The 22,083-nt window shown below is 35.9% G+C and overlaps 1 protein-coding gene and 1 long non-coding RNA gene across 2 annotated transcripts; one reads left to right on the forward strand and one right to left on the reverse strand.

Annotated features, from left to right (window-relative positions):
* The first annotated feature begins 1,064 nt into the window (after positions 1-1,064).
* On the forward strand, positions 1,065-2,000 carry LOC127847952 (uncharacterized). Its single transcript, XM_052380203.1, has 2 exons — positions 1,065-1,225; positions 1,373-2,000. The coding sequence occupies exons 1-2, from the start codon at positions 1,092-1,094 to the stop codon at positions 1,998-2,000; spliced, it is 762 nt and encodes a 253-aa protein (XP_052236163.1). The 5' UTR covers positions 1,065-1,091.
* Positions 2,001-4,652: 2,652 nt separating this feature from the next.
* Positions 4,653-6,398, reverse strand: LOC127848010 (uncharacterized). Its single transcript, XR_008034268.1, has 3 exons — positions 5,835-6,398; positions 5,655-5,714; positions 4,653-5,490 (listed from the first exon to the last, which is right to left on the reverse strand). It is a non-coding gene; the product is annotated as an uncharacterized LOC127848010 (long non-coding RNA).
* Between the last annotated feature and the right edge of the window lie 15,685 nt (positions 6,399-22,083).

The following is a 22,083-nucleotide window of genomic DNA, read 5'->3' on the forward strand; positions in this document are numbered from 1 at the left end:
AGAATTTTTGCTTCAGCAGGACAATCTAGAAAATGTATCATGAATAACTACTTGTTACCGACATGAATTGTTATATAATAAAGGAAATACATACAAACAAACACTTGTTACATAGTTAACGTTGTCAACGATGCATTGGGGCCGTAAAATCAAAGCATTGGGGGCTATGTTGATAAGTCTACCCTAACACTAAGTTCAGAATTGATCACAAACATACAGTCACGCGTAGTTATTGATTTTAGGAAAACCCGTACGTATTGACTCAAGCAGTAACATAGAATGATACCTTATTATGTCATGTGGTCAACAACAAAATAAGACGTATCTCTGCCGCTGACAGCTTCTGAAAACTGGAAATGCGACAACATTGATGATCTGTTTATGGATATAAACTAGTGCATTACCACCTACACAAGTTGTTTCAAACCAATGTGAGTCATAAGCTTTTCACAGTGGAAATAAAAACCCACGTGTCGTCTTGTTATGAAGAAGAAAAAATCATGCCTTATTTGAATAAGCTATGTTAATCAACTGTGGGTTTAAACGGCAAAAGCAATTTGAGTGATGGTAGTGTTTTTTGTAAAGTAAATACTTGTGAAAGAGATAAATGTAATTTATTTCCAGTTGACCAGGCCCCGTGTTCACAAAACGATTTTGCAACCGAAAATCGATTTTAGCTGACATCGATTTTCATTTTTGCCTATCAACTACAATGGAAATCCCTTTTCAATGACAGGCAAAATTGATTATTGATGGCAAAAAATGCTTTGTAAACACGGAGCGAAGGAGCTTCGGTATTACAGAAATAATAGATCTGATTGCTTGCGTTATGTGCAGTAAACCACAGCCGTAAGAGTATTGAATTTCGATAAACGGACTCGACTGTATGATATAATTACATGCTATTTATAAAGACACCTTACGCTCACGTGGTAAGCTGAAACATGTTTAATGTAAATTTTAATTAAAATGCCTTAAATATATTGGAATAGGATTAATAAGTGACAGCGATACAGTACATTAGTACATATAAGCGTATTTGAATAAATTAAACAGAAAGTGCATCTTGTGTTAACAAATCAATCATCACAATGGCGACATGCTCGCCATTGTCAGTGAAAGATTTTCTTCTTTCATGTGAACTACACGCGGGCATGAAATTGGACATGTTTTGCAAAATGCACAGCCAGGTATGCTGTACTGTGTGCGCATCCAAAAACCACAGGTACTTTCGACAAGTTGAATACTTTGTTTAAACATAAAAGTTAAGAATAAAACGTGTATTGTTGGTTTTTTAATTGTAAATTGATCCCAAATGGGGCTTTATACTAAACTATTTTAATGTTATGTCATTTTGGTGAATTATTTTTAGCGACTGCATTGACGTGAGACCCATTTCAGAGATATCAAAACAAGAAACAGCGAATGTACACGACTTGTCACTGACCCTGGAAGCTATAATGCAGCAAATTGAAAAGCTTCGTAACAATGGACGATCCAACATACATTTTCTGCATGGTTCATATAACGAGGAAATTCAAAAATTGCTGGAAATGCGTCGAAAAATTAACAAACTTTTAGACGAGCTCGAAACAAGCACTGCTAAAGATATGAACGATGGCCTAATAAGTCTGCAGAATCTTCTTGAAAGTGATCTCAAAAAGTGTACACGACTTCAGGATGAATTGAAACAGCTCCATGAAGCTATTCAATCGATAACCGATAAAGACACAGCGGAATTCTTTATAGCATGGCAGAAATGTCTGAACACAATAAAACAGTCTGAAACGTTTTTGAAGGAGAAATCTAATACGGCTGATAGTGCATCAACATTTCAATTTAACATGGACATTGGGCAGTACTTGTATAAACTGACAGCGTTAGCAATGCGGCAAAGTCCGGACCAGATATTTAGTGTGGCGAATAAGACAGAGTATAAACTCGAAATCGAGCCTATGGTCATTTGGTCCCGCGGACAAATTAATTGCGTAGGAGTGTGAGTCATTTCAGCGTTGGATTGTTATTGCATGCCTATTATCAGCGAATGTTCAAACGTTAAATTTTAACTGTGCTAGTTATAACGTAGATTTGTCAAATAGTTTTACTACATACCGATTAGCGAAAAATTGCTGGTACATTTTAATCACGTACTCAATGTCAATGTGTTGGTTCATTTTTATCATGAGTGTAGCAACTCAAAATCGAGCCTAGTGGCATTTGGTCCCGAGATTATATTGACTGTGTAAGAGTATGAATATTGCAACTGAGCAGCGAGTATTTGTGTTATAACCAAAGCCGGGACTTGCACCCAGATTTCTTCTCCCTCAAAGAAGGAAAAGCGTTCTGCTTTGAACTACTTTGGTTTTGTAAACACGTTTCATACAAGCTACATGATCAAGAGGTGTCACTCAGCGTTTGTACGGGCTTGTGACCGTTCTTTTCACAGCGAAATGAAAAGAGCCGCTTTACCACCTTGCGATATGCAATACGGACTAGCATAATAGCAAATATAGCAGTAGCTTTTGTCACACATACATGAAGAAACATTGGCCTTTCGGCAATGGCTAAACCTCAGAAATCCCATTCAAATAGATATTTTTCACATTTTGCAGAAATGTTCTGTTGCATAATTTCTCAAAAATATCCTAAATCAGATAATATACAATAACACGTGGACATCTGTTCCAGTATCTTGCAAGACGAATAACTATTAGTGGAGCTGTAACATAGCACAACCTTAGATATGCTACGGCCTTCCAACTGTGTTATTTTACCAAATATGTTAGATTGATCAGACACGACAGATTTTCATACCAATTACACGTGAACAAAACACGTTCGTATCAAACTGCAAAATTGCATTGTAGTGTTTGCAGACCACCTGCTGCTGAGAATTGTCTTCTACTATACAATACATACCAATCATGACTACATCTCACGACCAAATCAACAACGCAAGCTATCGACAACCTCATCTGTGGTGCTAACATAGAGATATATTATAGCGTATGTTTAACCCGTTTTGTCGTGATACGAATTTAGTCGCATGTGCCCGTTGAAAGCATGTGTTTGTGCCTACTGATTTGAAACATCAACACCTTTACTATACATTGCTACACACCAATCTCGACTACATTTCACAATCAAATTAAACATACAAGCTAGCTAGCGACAAGCTAAAACGTTTTAGCAGCGTTGAAGCGACACTGCTTTCCAAAATATTCAAGCAGGTGTATGAATGTGCTTACAGGTCTGTAACATTGATGCTACTATACTATATATTACATCTCACAACCAAATCATAGCGTTGAAGCGATACTGCTTTTCAAAATATTCAAGCAGTTGTGTAACTTACTGTCGTTTCAAAATGAGAACATTCGAGTTGTTGAGTTTCAAATACGGTTGTAGACTGTAGTGTAGCGTAAGGTTTTTAATTGGGATTGCTTTGCAGTATTTCAAAGTTAATGACCATACATTGAAAGTCATAAAACTGCGTTTAGGGTTTTTATCAATTGTGCTAGCAATTCTGAGAATGTCATGAAAGTCTCTCAGACCGATGTATATACTTTTTTTCATCATATCACCTCATATCGAAAGTCAAAATAATATCCTAACGTCATTTATGTTGTGTGTTTTTATTCGTATATTCTACAACCTCAATAGACGTTCCTCATTGAAAGACAAGTTATACCAATAACGAGCCGTTGTACAAAATGTGTATGCAGTCAAAAGCGAGTAACTGCTTTAAGTTTACGAGTCACTCAATGTTAGTTTCAACACGAGTAGTTCGTAAGGCGCAATTAATGTTCAACGCAACATTGAGTAGCATAGTTTGTGTCCATATGGCAAATATCTTATAACGGTTAGTTGTTTATATAGTTTTTTTATCATTTCACCTCAAACTAAAGTTTGAAAGTTTTTTGCTTTGTACGATTGAAAGCTAGTGGTGTCACTCGGCGTTTTCACGGACTTGTGACCGTTCCTCTTGTCTGAGTACAAGAGAAGTCGCCTTCCCACCCCAGCCCTAGCAGACTTTGTGCATTGAAGCACTTAATAGAAATGTTATTGCTCGGTCATCGGTCAGGTTCGGTCAACGCGTGCCTGCGTTTCTGAGAGAGCCAGATTAAGATATTTCGTGTCACCGTACGAAAATACCATGGTGTCGCATAGCAAAGCACAGGCATGTCACCATGCGTGCCTACCACCCTTCCAACAGCGCAACAATGTGGTGTTGAAAGGATTCCCAGATAGTGTCGAAAGTATTGACGGTCATAACGGGGACGAGTTGCTTTATAGCGCCTCATTTCGTATTGACTTGCAACCCCGCCCTAGACCGCTACACAGCTAAATGGGCAGGACTCCATCTGACTATCAATCTCAGCGGTCATAGTTTTGAAAAGCGTCTGCTTGTTAATTGTTGGTATTTTGGTACTTGGAATCTCTTGTGCCCAAGTAGACTTAAAATTGGTTTTATAGATCATGCAATCATTAACTGGTTGGTAGCCTTATCAAATGCAATCGCGTCCTCGGACTCGCATACGCATCGACCCACGTCAGGTTCTAAAGCTTGCGGGCAATAATGAGTGTCCCTCGCGATAGATTGAGGAGCCTTGCCAGAGTATAACGACTGCATGGATAACACATGTTAGAACCGAAAACCGAGGCGTTTCCCCTCAAGTGCTATCGGTTCGCTTCGCAACTTGTGGAGTCGGTCTATTGACACCTACATACCTCGGTCGCCCATACTCAGTTAATTAACCGCTGTTGTCTTTCTGCTTGCCAAATAGCAGTCAACGACAACCTTACATTGATCTAGCCAGATTGGAAACTACGAGCGAAAACTAACTCGCCAAAGCGAGTGACCCGCTCCCGATTCGAGCAAAACCTCACCTAAGCACTATCGACCCAAAAAACGCCAGTAACACTGCTCCGTTACTAGGGAGCCTTGCTAGTCAACACAAGTAATTTGCAATCCTGGCTAGAGCAATGAGTATATTCGGACTGGTGTACCACCATGTGATTGTCTGCGCTTAAATTGTTGGTATTTGATACTTAGAGTCTCTTGTGCCAAAGTTTTGTTTGATTTTGGTAATGCATAGTTAATACATCGTTAATACACAAACACATACATCAATACATCAATACATCAATATTGCTGGCCAGCACAATAAAACAAGGAAAAAAAAGGTAGGAGAACAATCTCCTTTATTTTTCATGTAAAAACATAAACATAAACATACACACTGTCAACACTTGCCACTTGCAACACCGAGTTCGTTTCAGTGCAGAATGTACACATTTTTCGATCGACACACATTCGCAATGTTACATGGATTCACAAAGTTACATGGATTCACAAAGTTGCACTGATGTCCATACACGGGCCAATGTTCAAGTTATCGGTGCGATGGACCCACGGTTTTGTCGCAGCTGTACGCCACACGTATGTATTGACTACTCGGTGTCCACATCAAGGTTTGGATATTGGCACTGAAAATAGAAAAGCAAATTGTGTTAAACAGTAAACGATGAAAGTAAACAGCCTGAAATGATAAAAACATGCATGTGTAATATACCATGTATCAAATAAAATAGTAAACACAAACTGCTAAAGAAAAACACACAACTCTACCAACTGTTTAACTGATACTTACTTTTTTGTTTTGTGTTGCATGTTCAGGCGCCTTTCTGTCACTGCTCGTCTAGCAGTACAGCTGAAATGAAATAGAAAGCATGATCAGAAACTTTCATTGTAATTGTACAACTTACAATTTATGTGCACAATTTTGCATTTAAGTATAACATACAGTAAAACAATTTCAACTAATACTCACTTTTTTGTTGTGTTGTTTCCACAAAGGCGCCTTGTTGTCACTGCTCGCCTGGTAGTAAACCTGACACGTCTAGTAGTAGAGAACACTCGTCCAGCAGTAAAGCTGAAATGAAATCGAAAGCATGATCAGAAACTTTTGAATGTGTTTGTACAACTTACAATTTATAAACACAATATTGAACTGTAACAGTAAACATGAAACAGATAACAATTTTACTTACCTATGTTGTCTTCGCTGAAATACAAAAGTCATGTTCATAGCAATCATAGCATATTAACACACAATGAATACAACTCAAAACTTTTAGTAAGAAACTCAGTACTTACTTTGTATTTTGTATCCAATCCCTCTGCGGACAATCTTCTTCAGTCCACAATCGAGCTGAAATCAAGACTCAATGCATACATGTAAATTTTGCCAAATAACAAACAGAACTGTGAACCAAAACTTTAACTAAACAAAACTAACTTTTCAACTGTTATGGTACTCACCTCTGGCAACTGAAATCATACAGACATTTTGCATATCAAAATACATTTTTAGTTTAAAGATAAGAATGATTTATGAACATTTTACTTACACAAAGCATAAATATAAAAAACATGCTATGATGAAAAAAACAATATGTATACAAAATTATACATAAAGAAACACAATATACTTACCATTGCTGAACTGAAATTGAAAAAAGCACATTTTGTATAGCAGAATACAAGTCATCAAAACAGTTCAATATGAAAATTAAAGAAAGTTAGTGTACTTACCACAGCCATACTGAAATGAAAAAGAAACACATTTTACAATGCAAAATACAGGTCATCAAAACAGTTCAGTATGAAAGTTAAAGAAAGTTAGTGTACTTACCAACAGGCTACTGAAATGAAAAAATACATTAAGCATTGCATAGCAGTATACACATCATCAAAACAGTTCAATATGAAAATTAAAGAAGGCAATTGTACTTACCAACAGGCTACTGAAAAAATACATTAAGCATTGCATAGTAGAATACAAGTCATCAAAACAGTTCAATATGAAATTATAGAAAGTTTGTGTACTTACCACAGCCATACTGAAATGAAAAAGAAACACATTTTACAATGCAGAATACAGGTAATCAAAACAGTTCACTATGAAATTATAGAAAGTTAGTGTACTTACCAACAGGCTACTGAAATGAAAAAAAACATTAAGCATTGCATAGTAGTATACAAGTCATCAAAACAGTTCAATATGAAATTATAGAAAGTTAGTGTACTTACCACAGGATACTGAAATGAAAAACAGACATTTTACAATGCAGAATACAAGTCATCAAAACAGTTCAATATGAAATTATAGAAAGTTAGTGTACTTACCAATAGGCTACTGAAATGAAAAAAAACATTAAGCATTGCATAGTAGTATACAAGTCATCAAAACAGTTCAATATGAAATTATAGAAAGTTAGTGTACTTACCACAGGATACTGAAATGAAAAAAACATTTAGCAATGCATAATAATCAAGACTTACGTAGCTGATCTTGAATCATTTTCTGTTTCTCAACTTCTCAGTTGTCCAAAAGTCTGCTCTGTAACGACCCACCATTCCAATCTGAAAAATAGTTAAGCATAACAAAGCACAAAACAAACCAAAAGAGTAGTTTACTTACCTCATATTTTGTGCAGAGTTTTAACAGCCAATTTTCTTCTTGAAACCTGTATTCGTCTCTTTTTTGACCCACTGTGGAACAGTCACAGCAATGTAAGTCTGAAACATAGAAGGGCATAACAACATAACATACAAACCAGTATATTTTGTTTCGACTTACCTCGTGGCTACAGTCGATACACAGCTGCTGAATTTCTTTTCTGTCACAAGCTGTCAAAACATCTCTGCAACATCTCTGCAATTGAAACCTGAAACAGAGTAAAACAGAGAAACATTTTGTATACAATATAGTAAACGCTTACCTTGTTATAGGCCCGAGTTGCAGCAGTGATTTTTTTCTTGAAATCGTCTTCTTTTCCCTCACTGCATGAGAGACCTGAAAAATAGCATTCAGTGCAAAACACATGAGTTAAATTAAACCAAAATTTTGTTTCTACTTACCTTGCTTCTGTAGAGTTGAATCACAGTAGTAGAATTCCTTCTTCAAACACATTTTTCTGTCTACACCAGAAACTTGAATCTGAAACAGAGAAAAGCATCACATCAAATTGTACAACTCAAGTGCATGCATTCAATGCTTACCTACTTTCTGTTGAGTTGTTTCACAGCAGATGAAATCCTTATTCACTGTTGGCACTGCTATGAGACCATTTCTGCATGTGAAATCTGAAACAGAGTAAAGCAAAGTATGCATGGTAAAAATCAAACCAACAATTGTAACACTTACCCTGTTTGCAAGTCCCATTCACTTTCTCAGCAATGTTCCTCTTCTTTAATCGTCTTCGTCGCTGACTACAAGTACACCTGAAACATAGCATGCACAAAACATACCATATAAAAACAAAATACAAGTGTTCATACTAAAATGAAACACACTTACCTTTCTGCGTTGCTCAGCTCTGTTCGACTGTCAACTCTTCATGTCATCTCATATCTGAAATGAACTAAATCAAAACATGCATAGTATACAATCATTGATACAATTTCGAAACATTTGTATGCTTCATAGCTCTGTGTATTTTTCACTTTACAGATCACGGACAGCTGGCGACCACAAAAGCGAAAACATTTTTGTACTACTCAAACATTGCGGTATTAGGCTCAGACTCATGAACACCAACCGACAGAGTTGTTATAGAGTGATAATCCCTAAAACTGTAAAAAAGAATCACCATGATTTATTGAAACAAATGTATACTACAATACTCACCACAGCTCACTGAAATGAAATAGAAATGTTAACAGCATGCAAACAAATGTTAACCAATATCAAATCATCTATAGAAAATATCAACAAAAGCATTTCGATACACATAGTAAGTGTTCACCATCATAGTACATCATCAGTTAGTTCGACATCCCACGGTTGCTCAAGTGTAAGTACTGGCTAGCATTTACCCTTTTCAGTAAACCGTCACACATCAGCATTTTTAGACACAAGTGCTGATAGATTCAACCCTTGTTATCATCTTTCACAGACTTCTATGAGTAAACAACTGAAAAATATAAAACGTTTGTACTCACTGTTTGGCAGCTCCAAGAAACACGTCTGTACTGCTTGCCATCTGGACATCAACTGAAACAAAACATCTGAAAACACACATACATTTTAAACGTTTTTGAACAAAAATCAACACAGAGCAGAGCTAAGCTGCAGCAGTTAATCTTTCTTAAAATTGAATTCTCCATCTCTGCATAGCACACATGAAAAATAGCATAACATCACATTACAGCAGTCAATGAAAACAAAAATTTGATCGACTTACCTTGCTTCTGTAGAGTTGAGTAACAGACGTGGAAATCTTCTTCCATGTGTAAACCAGTGACTCGAATCTGAAATAAAGTAAAGAACACATTGTACAACTCAAATCAATGAATTAAAACTTACCTTACTTTTGATGAATTGTGTCTCAGCAGTTGAAATCCTGTTTAATTTCTGCATGTGAAATCTGAAACAGAGCAAAGCACGCATGTTACAAATTAAACAAACACAAGTGTTACACTTACCCTGTTTGCAAGTCCCAATCACTTTCTCAACAATGTTCCTCTTCTTGATTCGTCTTCGTCGCTGTCAGCAAGTACACCTGAAACATAAAAGCATGCACAAAACATCCCATATAACAACTATTTTGTACTTACCATATGAGTGCTTTTTTGTTCAGGTCAGCTTGAAAACCCATCACTGCCATCAGCATCTGAAAAATAGTACATCACAAACAAACAAACAAACATAACATATCATAAAAACAGTTTAACACAACAGATATGAGAGCTCTCGCAACCACGTCTGTTCTGTTCGACTGTCCAAAAGCAAGTGACAGTACTTCAATTCACTAACATTGAGAAATTCTAAACTTACCTTCAAGGCTTGTTGAGTAGCTCCAAAAACAAGACTGCTTGGCTCCACTGTTCACTCCAACTGTCATATCATCACTGGATAAGCACTCCTGAAATGTATTAAAACAAAACATGCATAGAACAAACATTCAGTAAAAGTACTTACCTTTCACTTTGTCACTGCCCTGTGCTCAACTCCAGTCATCATGACATCTCTGCTTGAAAGTCTGAAACATATGAAAACATGCAATGCAAAACAAACATAGTTACTTACCTTCTAGCATCTTGTTGGAGCTCCAGAAATCACGACTGTTCACTCCGGCTGCCAGACTTGAACTGCCAGCACACATCTGAAAATCTGAACAAAGCATTCATGTTCATACTTTACTAGCCGTACAATTTAAGTTACTAACAAACTCTTCATCCAAAATAGAGTACACGAAAAGCTAGCTAGGTTTACCTCTGTTCACTAAATGAAACCATGATGATAAAGTAACTCACTTTATCTCTTCTTTTGTCAAAATACAAGTGTTCATAGTGGAATGAAACAGACTTACCTTTTCGTTTCCCAGCTCTGTTCAAATCATGTCCGGTTTTCATCTCATGTCAAATCTGAAACGAACTAAATCAAAACATGCATAGCACACTATCATTGATAAAATATTGAAACAATTGTATGCTTCATAGCTGTGTTTTTTCACTTTACAGATCACGGACAGCTGGCGACCACAAAAGCGAAAACAATTTTGTACTACTCAAACATTGCTGTATTAAGCTCGCACTCATGAACACCAACCGACAGAGTTGTTATAGAGTGAAAATCCCTAAAATTACACAAAACGAATCGAAATCAGTTTTCATTCATCATCGTTTATTGAAACAAATTTATACTACAATAGTCAATACTCACCACAGCGCACTGAAATGGAATAGAAATGTTACAGCATGAAAATACAATTTAAGCAATATCATATCATTCATCTACTATGTTTGCAATCATTTTTCAATCATATGTTCGTTTCCCCAAAGTAGCTCATGTTCTGTTCCACCATCATACACCATCATCGCTAATCACAACATATCGACACTATATCAGCACTGAGTAATTTCTACCCAACGCATTACACTTCTATACAAGTAAACCTGTACAAAACGAATCGAAATCAGTTTTCATTCATCATGATTTATTGAAACAAATTTATACTACAATACTCACCACAGCCCCCTGAAATGGAATAGAAATGTTACAGCATGCAAATACAATTTAATCAATATCATACATATCAACAAAAGCGATTCAATACATTGTCATTTAATATTTTTGCAACATTGTTCCATCATATGTTCGCTTCCTCAAAATAGCTCAATGAATATTCTGTTCCACCATCATCCACTATTATCGCTCATCACAACATATCGACACTGTATCAGCACTGAGTAATTTCTACCCAACACATTACAACCATCATACATCATCACGCAACTTGTAAACAGTAAAACGAAAAAAAATTGTACTCACGTTTTTTGTAGACAGCAGCTCGATGAACACGTCCGCACAGCTCGACATCTGAACCTCAACTGACAGTCAATCGCTTGATACCACAACATAAATTTAATTATTCACAACAGCCAGAGCTTAAAAAAACACGTCCGATCAGTCCGATGTCAAAACTTAAATTGAAGTCAAGTCGTTCAAAAAAATTAATGTAAGTCAAACATTTCATATATAACGCTCACAAAAATTCGTTGTCAGTCAGTACTAAACGTTCAAAAGTTATCATCGCATAAGAGTATGATTTCATTTCACAACTCAAGTCAAAGTCAAGTTGTTATCTCATAACAATAACCTAACACTACAGTCATCCAGTCATTCAACAACCTGAGTACCAAGTCGCTATTCTATAACGCGAAAACTTTTCATCAATAGTCAGAGCTCACGAAAGTACGTCCGTCTTCGTCAACGTTCAAAAGTCAACTGAAACTTTTTAATCGTAAAACTATTTCAAAGTCAAATTTTTTTCAGAGCTCACAAAAACAAGTCTGTCTTTGTCAAAGACCATCAGTCAACTAAGATTCTGTCATAGTAAAAAAAATTAAAAAGTCAAAACTTTTTTCAGAGCGCTTTAAAAACACGTCCGTATTGGTCAATGTCCAAGTCGCAACTGAGCGTTCTTTACGCGCGCAGTTCAAATTATAATGAGGTCACGACGTCGAGAGCTTCGAAAAACACGTCCGAACCCTTCAACGACCAAACGAAGAATGACAGAAAAGCACATTGAAAATGTTTATTCTTCATGATTTGAGTTACGATTGAATGTGTATTTGATGAGAAATCAAAAAATCATACTTAACATGCAAAAATCCTACAAATATTGACTTTGTGATGATATTTTTTCATGACCATACAAGCCGAAATATTCACACTCACAGCTTGAATGGGCATAAAAATTGATAAGCATGAGTCCGTACAATCCATCCAGTATTTCCTTCGAGTTAAAGCAAATCCATGGTCTTTAGGTCTCAAATCTTGTTATGAGGCGTACTCAACGCAGATTTTTATAGTCAATGTTAAAACGACAAAAGGCGTGTATATAAAAAAATCTAGTCAAACATAGATTTACTAACCTATCATTCTGAAATAATCCTAGATCATATCAAATATGTGAGTAATCCATCAAAATATTTATTACTGAACATTTAACATCAGCACAAAATATTCCCGTATACCCATTTAGTTTTCTACATAGCCTGAACAATTCAATATTTATTTTCAATTCCGAGAACTCAAATGTTTTCATGACGTTCGACTGACGAAAGCAGCTCGATATGATTTCGCACTAACTTTATTAAAGAGCAACTATCGCGCTGTGATTTTTTCAACTGTGTTTTGTGATTTGTACTAGTACAACGAAGATATAGAAAATAAATATCAAACCTACATATATCAAAATGTTCAGCACACTGGCGCCTACACAATGATATACAAATAGTATGGTTATGTGTACAATTGTTCTTGAAAATTTGAAATATCGAGAAAATTTGCGTTAAAATCAAAATTTCATAACTCGCGCGTTCGATTTTGTATACACAAATAGTACCAGTATGAGCGCATCGAAATTTCGGTTCATCTGGTGAAAATTTTATTGAATTCGGACAACGGGTTCAAGAGATATTGCACTTAAATCACTTTCAAATAAACACAATTTTGTATCATCGATATGTCAACACCCCTTTAAGTTGAAAGATGAGTTTTATTGAAATGACGTCGTCGATTTGCACTGACAACGAAGGGTCAAAATTACGATTCATGAAATGTGTGTTTGTTGTGATATGGTTTTCTGCCCGTATAACTGCAGCGTTTTACAAAAACATCAAGTATGTTACACCAAAATGCACAGAAATAAATTCCCCATCGCATGATGCAAATATTACTGTATCATATTGCGAAATGAAAATCTTTTCTTCATATCAACCCAAGTTTTACCAATAAACAGAAATTTTGACATATATCCACTTATCTACTTGCAAAATATTTAAACTCTTATTGTTACTGTCTATTTGCTGGTTATGATTGTGAAAATTTCATCGAAATGCGTTCACGCGTAATTGAGGCAGTTAACATAAACCGCTTCGATACAAACACAGTTTTATCAAATATTCGCTATCTAACGACGTTCGGTTTAACTCGACTGAAAAGTTCAAAATTTCTATAAGCACGAATGCGTTTTCTCTCAGCAGTATTCTTGTAATTAGACCTATTGTGCAGTATCATACATCAAAATGTGCAGAACAGAATTCCCTATAGAATGATAGCAATTGTTATGTACTTGTATTGAATGGGAATTTTGTTCCTTGTCAGCGAAGTGATTTTCATGCGAAAAGCTAAGAATTTCTTCTATATGCGAATATGTTAACAAAAAATGATCCCCACAAAACTTGTTGCTATTAACACGTTTCATATTAATGCGAAAATGTTATGTTGATCGGTCAAATGATTGAAGAGAAAACACGACCTCAACTTTTTTGTAAAACGCATTTCGCTGTACACTAGTCTTTAACAGATGAGATGAGATGACGTTTTATTTTATGCAGAGTTTGTCAAAGGCGTGTTTAAAGCAAAATGGTTTTCTGTCAATATTGAAGCAAATTTTCAACACACTATCGAGTATGTGGTATCAAAATGCGTGGAATTGAATTCCCTACAAAATCATACCAAAATAACGATGAATGCTCTTTTCATACAAAAGTTTTCTTGTTAGCGAATTTTGCCAAGTTGAATATCTGACACAATGAGTCGTTTGAAAACAATATAGGCGAAACAAAAAATGAAGCTATCATATGGTAGAATATTGTGGTGAAAATTTAATCTTAATATCATGAGACGTTTTCGAGCAAATTGAGTTAAACCGATGCAACTTAACATCTTGTTTCGTTTGTTTACATGGATAAAAGACGACGTTGTAAAAATCTAAAGTTAAAGACAGAAATGCGTTTAGTACGAAATCGTTATTGCACTGTATTGTTTGTGTGTTTAGACAGACGTTTAAGTGTAATACATCAAAATGCGTGGAATTGAATTTCCTACAAAATCATACCAAAATGAAGATAAATGCTCTTAACACGAAAAAGTTTTCTTCTTAGCGAATTTTGCAAAATTGAATATCTGACACAATGAGTCGTGTGAGAACAATATAGGCGAGACAAAAATTGTAGCTATCATATGATAGAATATTGTGGTGAACATTTCATCTGGATATTATGAGTGGTTTCAAAGAAAATTGACTTAAACCTCATTGTAAGATATTGCACCCAAGCCAAAGTTGTTTTCATGGATAGAAATGACGTTCGAGCTACAGTACATGTTTCGTGCTTTAAAAAGTGTATTCGTGATTATAGGCAAAATGGTTTTCGGCTAGTCTTGATCAAGCGATACAATAAACATACACGCATGTCATATCAAAATATTCGGAATGAAATTTTCTATAAGATGATATCAGTTTTGTTCAAAAAGCGATAGGATGAAACAGTTTTCTTGTTGCGAACGTTTTCAACGTGATTTTTATCTCATAAGCATGTATGTTGGAACAAAAATAACAATAGAAAAGTTGTAGCGAACAATAAGCTGGGTATTGTACTTGAAATTTGATATTGATGCCATGAATCGTTCCGGAGATATTTAACTTAAACCGATATTATGTTAAGTCTTTCCTCGGTTGTTTACATTTAAGCGAAATGACGTACTGCATGTCATGAATTTTTGCGCGATGCCGATTTAAAGAAAACGATCAATGTTGCGTTTAACTCGTGTTCAATCGAAATTATTCACATACATACAAAGTGTTATACACCAAATTCTTCAGAAAACAATTTCCTATTCAGCGGTACATATTGTGTTTATGAAAACGAAAAGGCAAAAAAGTTTTCTTCATACTAAAGATTTCGGACAGATATTTTACATAGAGGCATATATTTCAGAACAAACCAATCAGTACTTATTTGTAGCATATAGCCATCTGTTTAATGTACTGAAAATTTCATATTGATATCTGGAGTGGTTTCATAAAAAATCGACTTAAACGTCGTTGAACGATATTGCACCAAGGTTGTTTACATGAAGCGAAATTACGTAGATCTACTGCACGTCATGAATTCAAGTGCGTTGTAGAAAAACAATATCAGAGTTGAGTTCAGTTTTCTGCTGATAAATCGGCGTTTCAATGTGTGATTATTTAATCCACACAAAAACTTCATATTCAACGGTACACATTTTAAACAATGTATCGCAAAACGAAAAGGCAAAAAGATTTCTTCATAAAGGCTTTATTTTCGATCAAAAACTAGTATGTTTGTCAAAAAAGCATCAACAAAAGAATAAAACGTTCGGAATAATCGATGGAAGGCTCTCTAAGTTGAATATCATAGTCAAAATTTGATCCCAATATCTGCAGTGGTTTTTGATAAATTTACATTTAAACTTTCTCGCAAATACTCATCTATCTGTGTACTTTACTGTGAAATGACGTTCGATATTATTTGCACTTGATGACCTCGCTGTACTGGGTGTAATTTCTCGTGCGATGCTGGTAGATATTTGATGAAGTATTGGATTGGAAATTTTAGCGTTGTGAAATTATTACAGCAAAAAGTTGTACTAGCAAGATATTGTGATTTGAAAAATACTCCACTGCACTGTTGCGTTTAAAAATTGATCATAGTACATTTCGCAAAAATATTCATAAAAGTTAACATCAAATAACAGCTGTTAGGTATTAACTCATTTTTCACACACACACAATTTTGTTTTGTCGAGATGAAGAATTGCGAATGAGCAAAATGCTAAGTAAACGTATATGGCTGGAATTTTGATTAGCGCATAAACTTTGTCGAAACTTGTGATACGTATCGAGTACTTGAGTAAGATATTCTCTGCGTACTTTTGTTGTAACATTGGACGTTTTGTACTCTAGAAGTATCAGAGCAACGTTTGGTATATGAATAACGAAATCGGGTCGCCTGTTCTGAATTTTAATTCGTGCTTTATGTACAACCGACAGTCGTCGCGAAGTGTGGGAAATGTCTTTCTGAGGTACTGACCCAACTCGCTAACGTACGTTTTATCAAAATCCCTCAGACATGCAACTTTACTCAGCGCTTTTCGCAAATATGAGTGTCTACATTTTCCACGCGTGAGAAATTTGCTATTCATCTTAATCAAGGACTTTGGAATGCAATCACTATGCTTTGTCCATATATAAAAATCGCACCAGCCCGTCGGGTATAAAGGGCGACTCGAACATCTATTGTAATCATTCTTGATTTGAGACTCCAAGAGAGAACATTGACTCGAAATCATGCCGAAATACGCAAACCGACTGCCAAAGTTCGAGGACACAGACGCTGCTAGTGGTAGTAGCGAAACGACTGGCAAGGGCAAGCGACATGCTACAAAGCCATACACTCGACCAGAACAATCGGCGTCAATTGATTTTAAGTCGTTCGGCTATCATTTGAACAGACTTGGAAGTCAGGTTACAGCGTTTGTGAACAGCAGCGACTACGCTATGTCAAAGGAAGGTCGCGAAGTCTGCACAAAAATGCTGTCTTGTCTGCACAAGGCTTCATCTTATCAGCGAGAAGCGAGCGAACATTTGATTAATGATCAAGAACGTTTCTTCGAGGATGAGTGGTCTAAACGCGAACGCGCGCTAAAAGAGCAACATGAACTCGAAACCGATAGGATAATAGCGCAGCTCCTATTTGAAAAAGAGCAGGCTTTGGATTCGCTTAGAACAAAACTTCAAGAAGAAAAAGAAGAGGCTATTCGAGCATTGAAAACGTGTACCATATGCTACGATGAGGAAAAAAACAGTACCTTGACAAAGTGTGGGCACACTTTTTGTGAAAACTGCTGCCTGATGATGTTTGATGGAGACTGCGCTATGTGTCGAGCTGACGTTACTGGCTGGGTGCGAATGCTTTTCACGGATTAAATGTTTTGACTGTTTTCATATGCTTGTTTGTTTGTTGGTAAATAAAATGTTGAAATGCATATGATGTGTTGGTTGTTAGTCGAGCAGGTTAGATATAGTTTGATTGTAACAATGTCGTATCGAATTGCGATGGATCAAAATACTTGATCAGACAATATCTGACATTACGCTCATTTCTATGCATGAACGAGAAACTTGCATACAGCGTCACAATTTCATATTCACGTTGACCTTGATCATATTGTGGAATCTAGCATCTTGTTGCATCAACATTTTTCGCAATGTGCAGCAAAATAAGAAACAAATAATATAACTCAAAATTTTACGATAAAAAGCCAGTCTTTTGACAAACTCAATCATTCTCGTGTGATTAGCAAAGCGACATGGCCTCCAAACAACTTACAAATACTGGTGTTCAGTTAGGTGATGAAACTCATCCATTGAATTCAACATCCAGTGAGATCATACAAAAGAATCCAATTTTGTACTCACTTCTCACAATGAGTGACGAAGAATTTAACACAGAATATCGATCGCGAGAAAACGATGCAGCTGCTAATTTCAAGGCTCAGTCATCACAGCACAGTTCCAACGACTCAACAAGTTCGACTAGTACAAAGACTTCGAATAAACGCAAAGCTATGGCTAATTTTGACGATCAAAGTATCAAAAGACATAAAGACTCACGAAATGCAAAACTAGACGCTATTACAACTCAAAATAAGAAGACTGACTTTGTAGATGAGCATTTAAAAAAACAACAGTTAATAAAATCGTCGCACGGCAAAGCTCAGATAAGAATCAACAATCTCAAAAAAGTATTGCTGATGCTAAAATCTGAAGAAAGTACCATTGAAAATTCAAGCCAAAACTCTTTCCTTGGACATGCGACAACGCATATTTCGAAAGTTATTGAAAGTATATCTAGCGAATTACAGAGCAGTGGCGAAATCGACTCGTGCAGAGTTTGTAAAAATGAAGACAATCCACCAACAATTATAAGCAAGACGTGCGGGCACGGATTCTGCTGTATGAACTGCATAGTAAAGTATTTTGAATACGTTTACAACAAAAATTCTGGGCAATTGATTTGTCTGAAATGCAAACATCAATACGATAAGAATGCAACATGTCAAATTGGTTCTCGCTATGGCATTATTGGTTGATACATATAATGAATAAAATGTATAGAACCTTACAACGTGTTTTGTTTTACATGATGCTTGTAAAAATTGTTACCGTATATGCTTATACAGCTACAAGGTCATGTTTACCTTGAGCACTTGTTCGAACTTGACTTCACATCAACAAACGTTATTATGCAACAATCTTTGTAACTTCAAGGTCATGTTAACCTTAAAAAAAATTGGAAATGAAAAGTCTCATCAACAAACATATTGATTCTTTCTGCTTTTTGATAACAAGAAGGTCATCAAAACCTTCACAAGCATCGACACTGAAACAAGAGTGTAGATGCACTAAGATGCTTTGTAGAGAGAGGAACGTCAAGGTCATTTTGCATCAGACCTGTTATGAGGGCTGTGTACTTAAATTCTCATACTTTCTTCTATAGATATGAATCTGAACCAATAACTGACTTGTGGTTGTACTTGCTAGCTTACACATTCACAAACATTGACACTGAAACAAGACAGTAGATGCACTTAGATTACATGAATTTGTAGACAGATGAATGTCAAGGTCATTTTGAATCAAGCTGTTATGTAGGCCGTGTACTAGAATTTTCATATATTCGTCTATAGTCATGAATACAAAAAAAATCTGAACCTAAACATGGTTTGTGGTTGTGCTTGCTAACTGGCACACACTGTAAATTGCGTTCAGCGATTTCTCAACCTCATATCAGAGCTAGGGCTTGAACCTAGATTTCCTTCTGCGAGAGAAGGCGTTTTTCCTTGAACCAAAATTGCTTTTATATACTTTTTTCTCATCATTTGCATTATACCTGTTATGTGGGCTGAATACTAAAATTTTCATATATTTGTCTATAGTCATTAATAAACAAAAAATCTGAACCAAGAATTGGCTTGTGGTTGTGCTTTCAAGCTCACACCCATAATAACCTTCACCAATATTGACACTGAAACAAGACAGCAGATGCACTTAGATTACATGTAGACAGTTGAATGTCAAGGTCATATCGCATCAGGTTGTTATGTAGGCCAAGTACTTAAATTTCCATATATCATACTAAACCTAGGAATAAAAAGAAATCTGAAAACAAAAATTGGCTTGTGGTTGTGCTTGCTAACTCACACACACTGGGATTTCTCAGACTCATATCAGAGCTAGGACTTGAACCTAGATCTCCTTCTGCAAGAGAAGGCGTTCTTCCTTGAACCACTCTGAGAATATGAACTGAACATCACTTCACACATAACACACACAATGAGTTTTGTGGCCAGACATAAATGTGCTGACAAAAAACCATGCTTTCAAAATAACCTGTATATACTTTTTTTCTCATAATTTGCATCATACCTGCTATGTTGGATGTGTACTAAAATTGTCAAATATTCTTCTATAGATATCAATCTGAACCAAAAACTGACTTGTGGTTGTGCTTGCTAGCTCACACACACTGTAAGATGCCTTTCAAATATTGACACTGAAACAAGACAGCAGATGCACTTAGATTACATGTATTTGTAGACAGATGAATGTCAAGGTCATTTTGCATTAGGCTGTTATGTAGGCTGTGTATCAAAATTATCATATCTTCTCTTATAGACATGAAGAGACAAAATCTGAACAAAAAACTGACTTGTGGTTGTGCTTGCTAGCTCAAGCAGACACTGTTAGATGCGCTAAGTGAATGACTGAATCACTGCACACATAACACAAACAATAAGTTTTGTGGCCAGACATGAACGTGCTGACAAATAAACATGCTTTCGAAATTGCCTTTATATACTTTTTTCTTATCATTTGCTTCATACCTGCTATGTTAGATGTGTACTAAAATTGTCAAATATTCTTCTATAGTCATTAATACAAGAAATCTGAACCAAGATTTGGATTGTGGTTGTGCTTGCTAGCTCACACACACTGTAAGATGCGTTCAGGGTTGAACCTAGATCTCCTTCTGCAAGAGAAGGCGTTCTTCATTGAACAACTCTGATTACATGTATATGAACTGATCATTAATACACAAAAAATCTGAACCAAGAACTGACTTGTGGTTGTGCTTGCTAGCTTACACACATAGTTACCTTCACAAATATTGACACTAAAACAAGACAGCAGATGCACTTAGATTCTTTGTAGACAGATGAATGTCAAGGTCATTTTGTATCAGATCTGTTATGAGGGCTGTGTACTTAAATTCTCATACTTTCTTTTATAGATATGACTCTGAACCAAGAAATGACTAGCTAGCTCACACCGATAATAACCTTAACAAACATTGACACTGAAACAAGAGTGCAGATTCACTTAGATTGCATGTAAACAGATGAATGTCAAGGTCATTTTGCATCAGGCTGTTATGTAGGCCGAGTACTAAAATTTTCATATATTCGTCTATAGTCATGAATACAAAAAAAATCTGAACCTAAACATGGTTTGTGGTTGTGCTTGCTAACTGGCACACACTGTAAATTGCGTTCAGCGATTTCTCAACCTCATATCAGAGCTAGGGCTTGAACCTAGATTTCCTTCTGCGAGAGAAGGCGTTCTTCCTTGAACCAAAATTGCTTTTATATACTTTTTTCTCATCATTTGCATTATACCTGTTATGTGGGCTGAATACTAAAATTTTCATATATTTGTCTATAGTCATTAATAAACAAAAAATCTGAACCAAGAATTGGCTTGTGGTTGTGCTTTCAAGCTCACACCCATAATAACCTTCACCAATATTGACACTGAAACAAGACAGCAGATGCACTTAGATTACATGTAGACAGTTGAATGTCAAGGTCATATCGCATCAGGTTGTTATGTAGGCCAAGTACTTAAATTTCCATATATCATACTAAACCTAGGAATAAAAAGAAATCTGAAAACAAAAATTGGCTTGTGGTTGTGCTTGCTAACTCACACACACTGGGATTTCTCAGACTCATATCAGAGCTAGGACTTGAACCTAGATCTCCTTCTGCAAGAGAAGGCGTTCTTCCTTGAACCACTCTGAGAATATGAACTGAACATCACTTCACACATAACACACACAATGAGTTTTGTGGCCAGACATAAATGTGCTGACAAAAAACCATGCTTTCAAAATAACCTGTATATACTTTTTTTCTCATAATTTGCATCATACCTGCTATGTTGGATGTGTACTAAAATTGTCAAATATTCTTCTATAGATATCAATCTGAACCAAAAACTGACTTGTGGTTGTGCTTGCTAGCTCACACACACTGTAAGATGCCTTTCAAATATTGACACTGAAACAAGACAGCAGATGCACTTAGATTACATGTATTTGTAGACAGATGAATGTCAAGGTCATTTTGCATTAGGCTGTTATGTAGGCTGTGTATCAAAATTATCATATCTTCTCTTATAGACATGAAGAGACAAAATCTGAACAAAAAACTGACTTGTGGTTGTGCTTGCTAGCTCAAGCAGACACTGTTAGATGCGCTAAGTGAATGACTGAATCACTGCACACATAACACAAACAATAAGTTTTGTGGCCAGACATGAACGTGCTGACAAATAAACATGCTTTCGAAATTGCCTTTATATACTTTTTTCTTATCATTTGCTTCATACCTGCTATGTTAGATGTGTACTAAA

The sequence above is a fragment of the Dreissena polymorpha genome, chromosome 10, assembly GCF_020536995.1.
Source record: "Dreissena polymorpha isolate Duluth1 chromosome 10, UMN_Dpol_1.0, whole genome shotgun sequence".
Lineage (NCBI taxonomy): Eukaryota > Metazoa > Mollusca > Bivalvia > Myida > Dreissenidae > Dreissena > Dreissena polymorpha.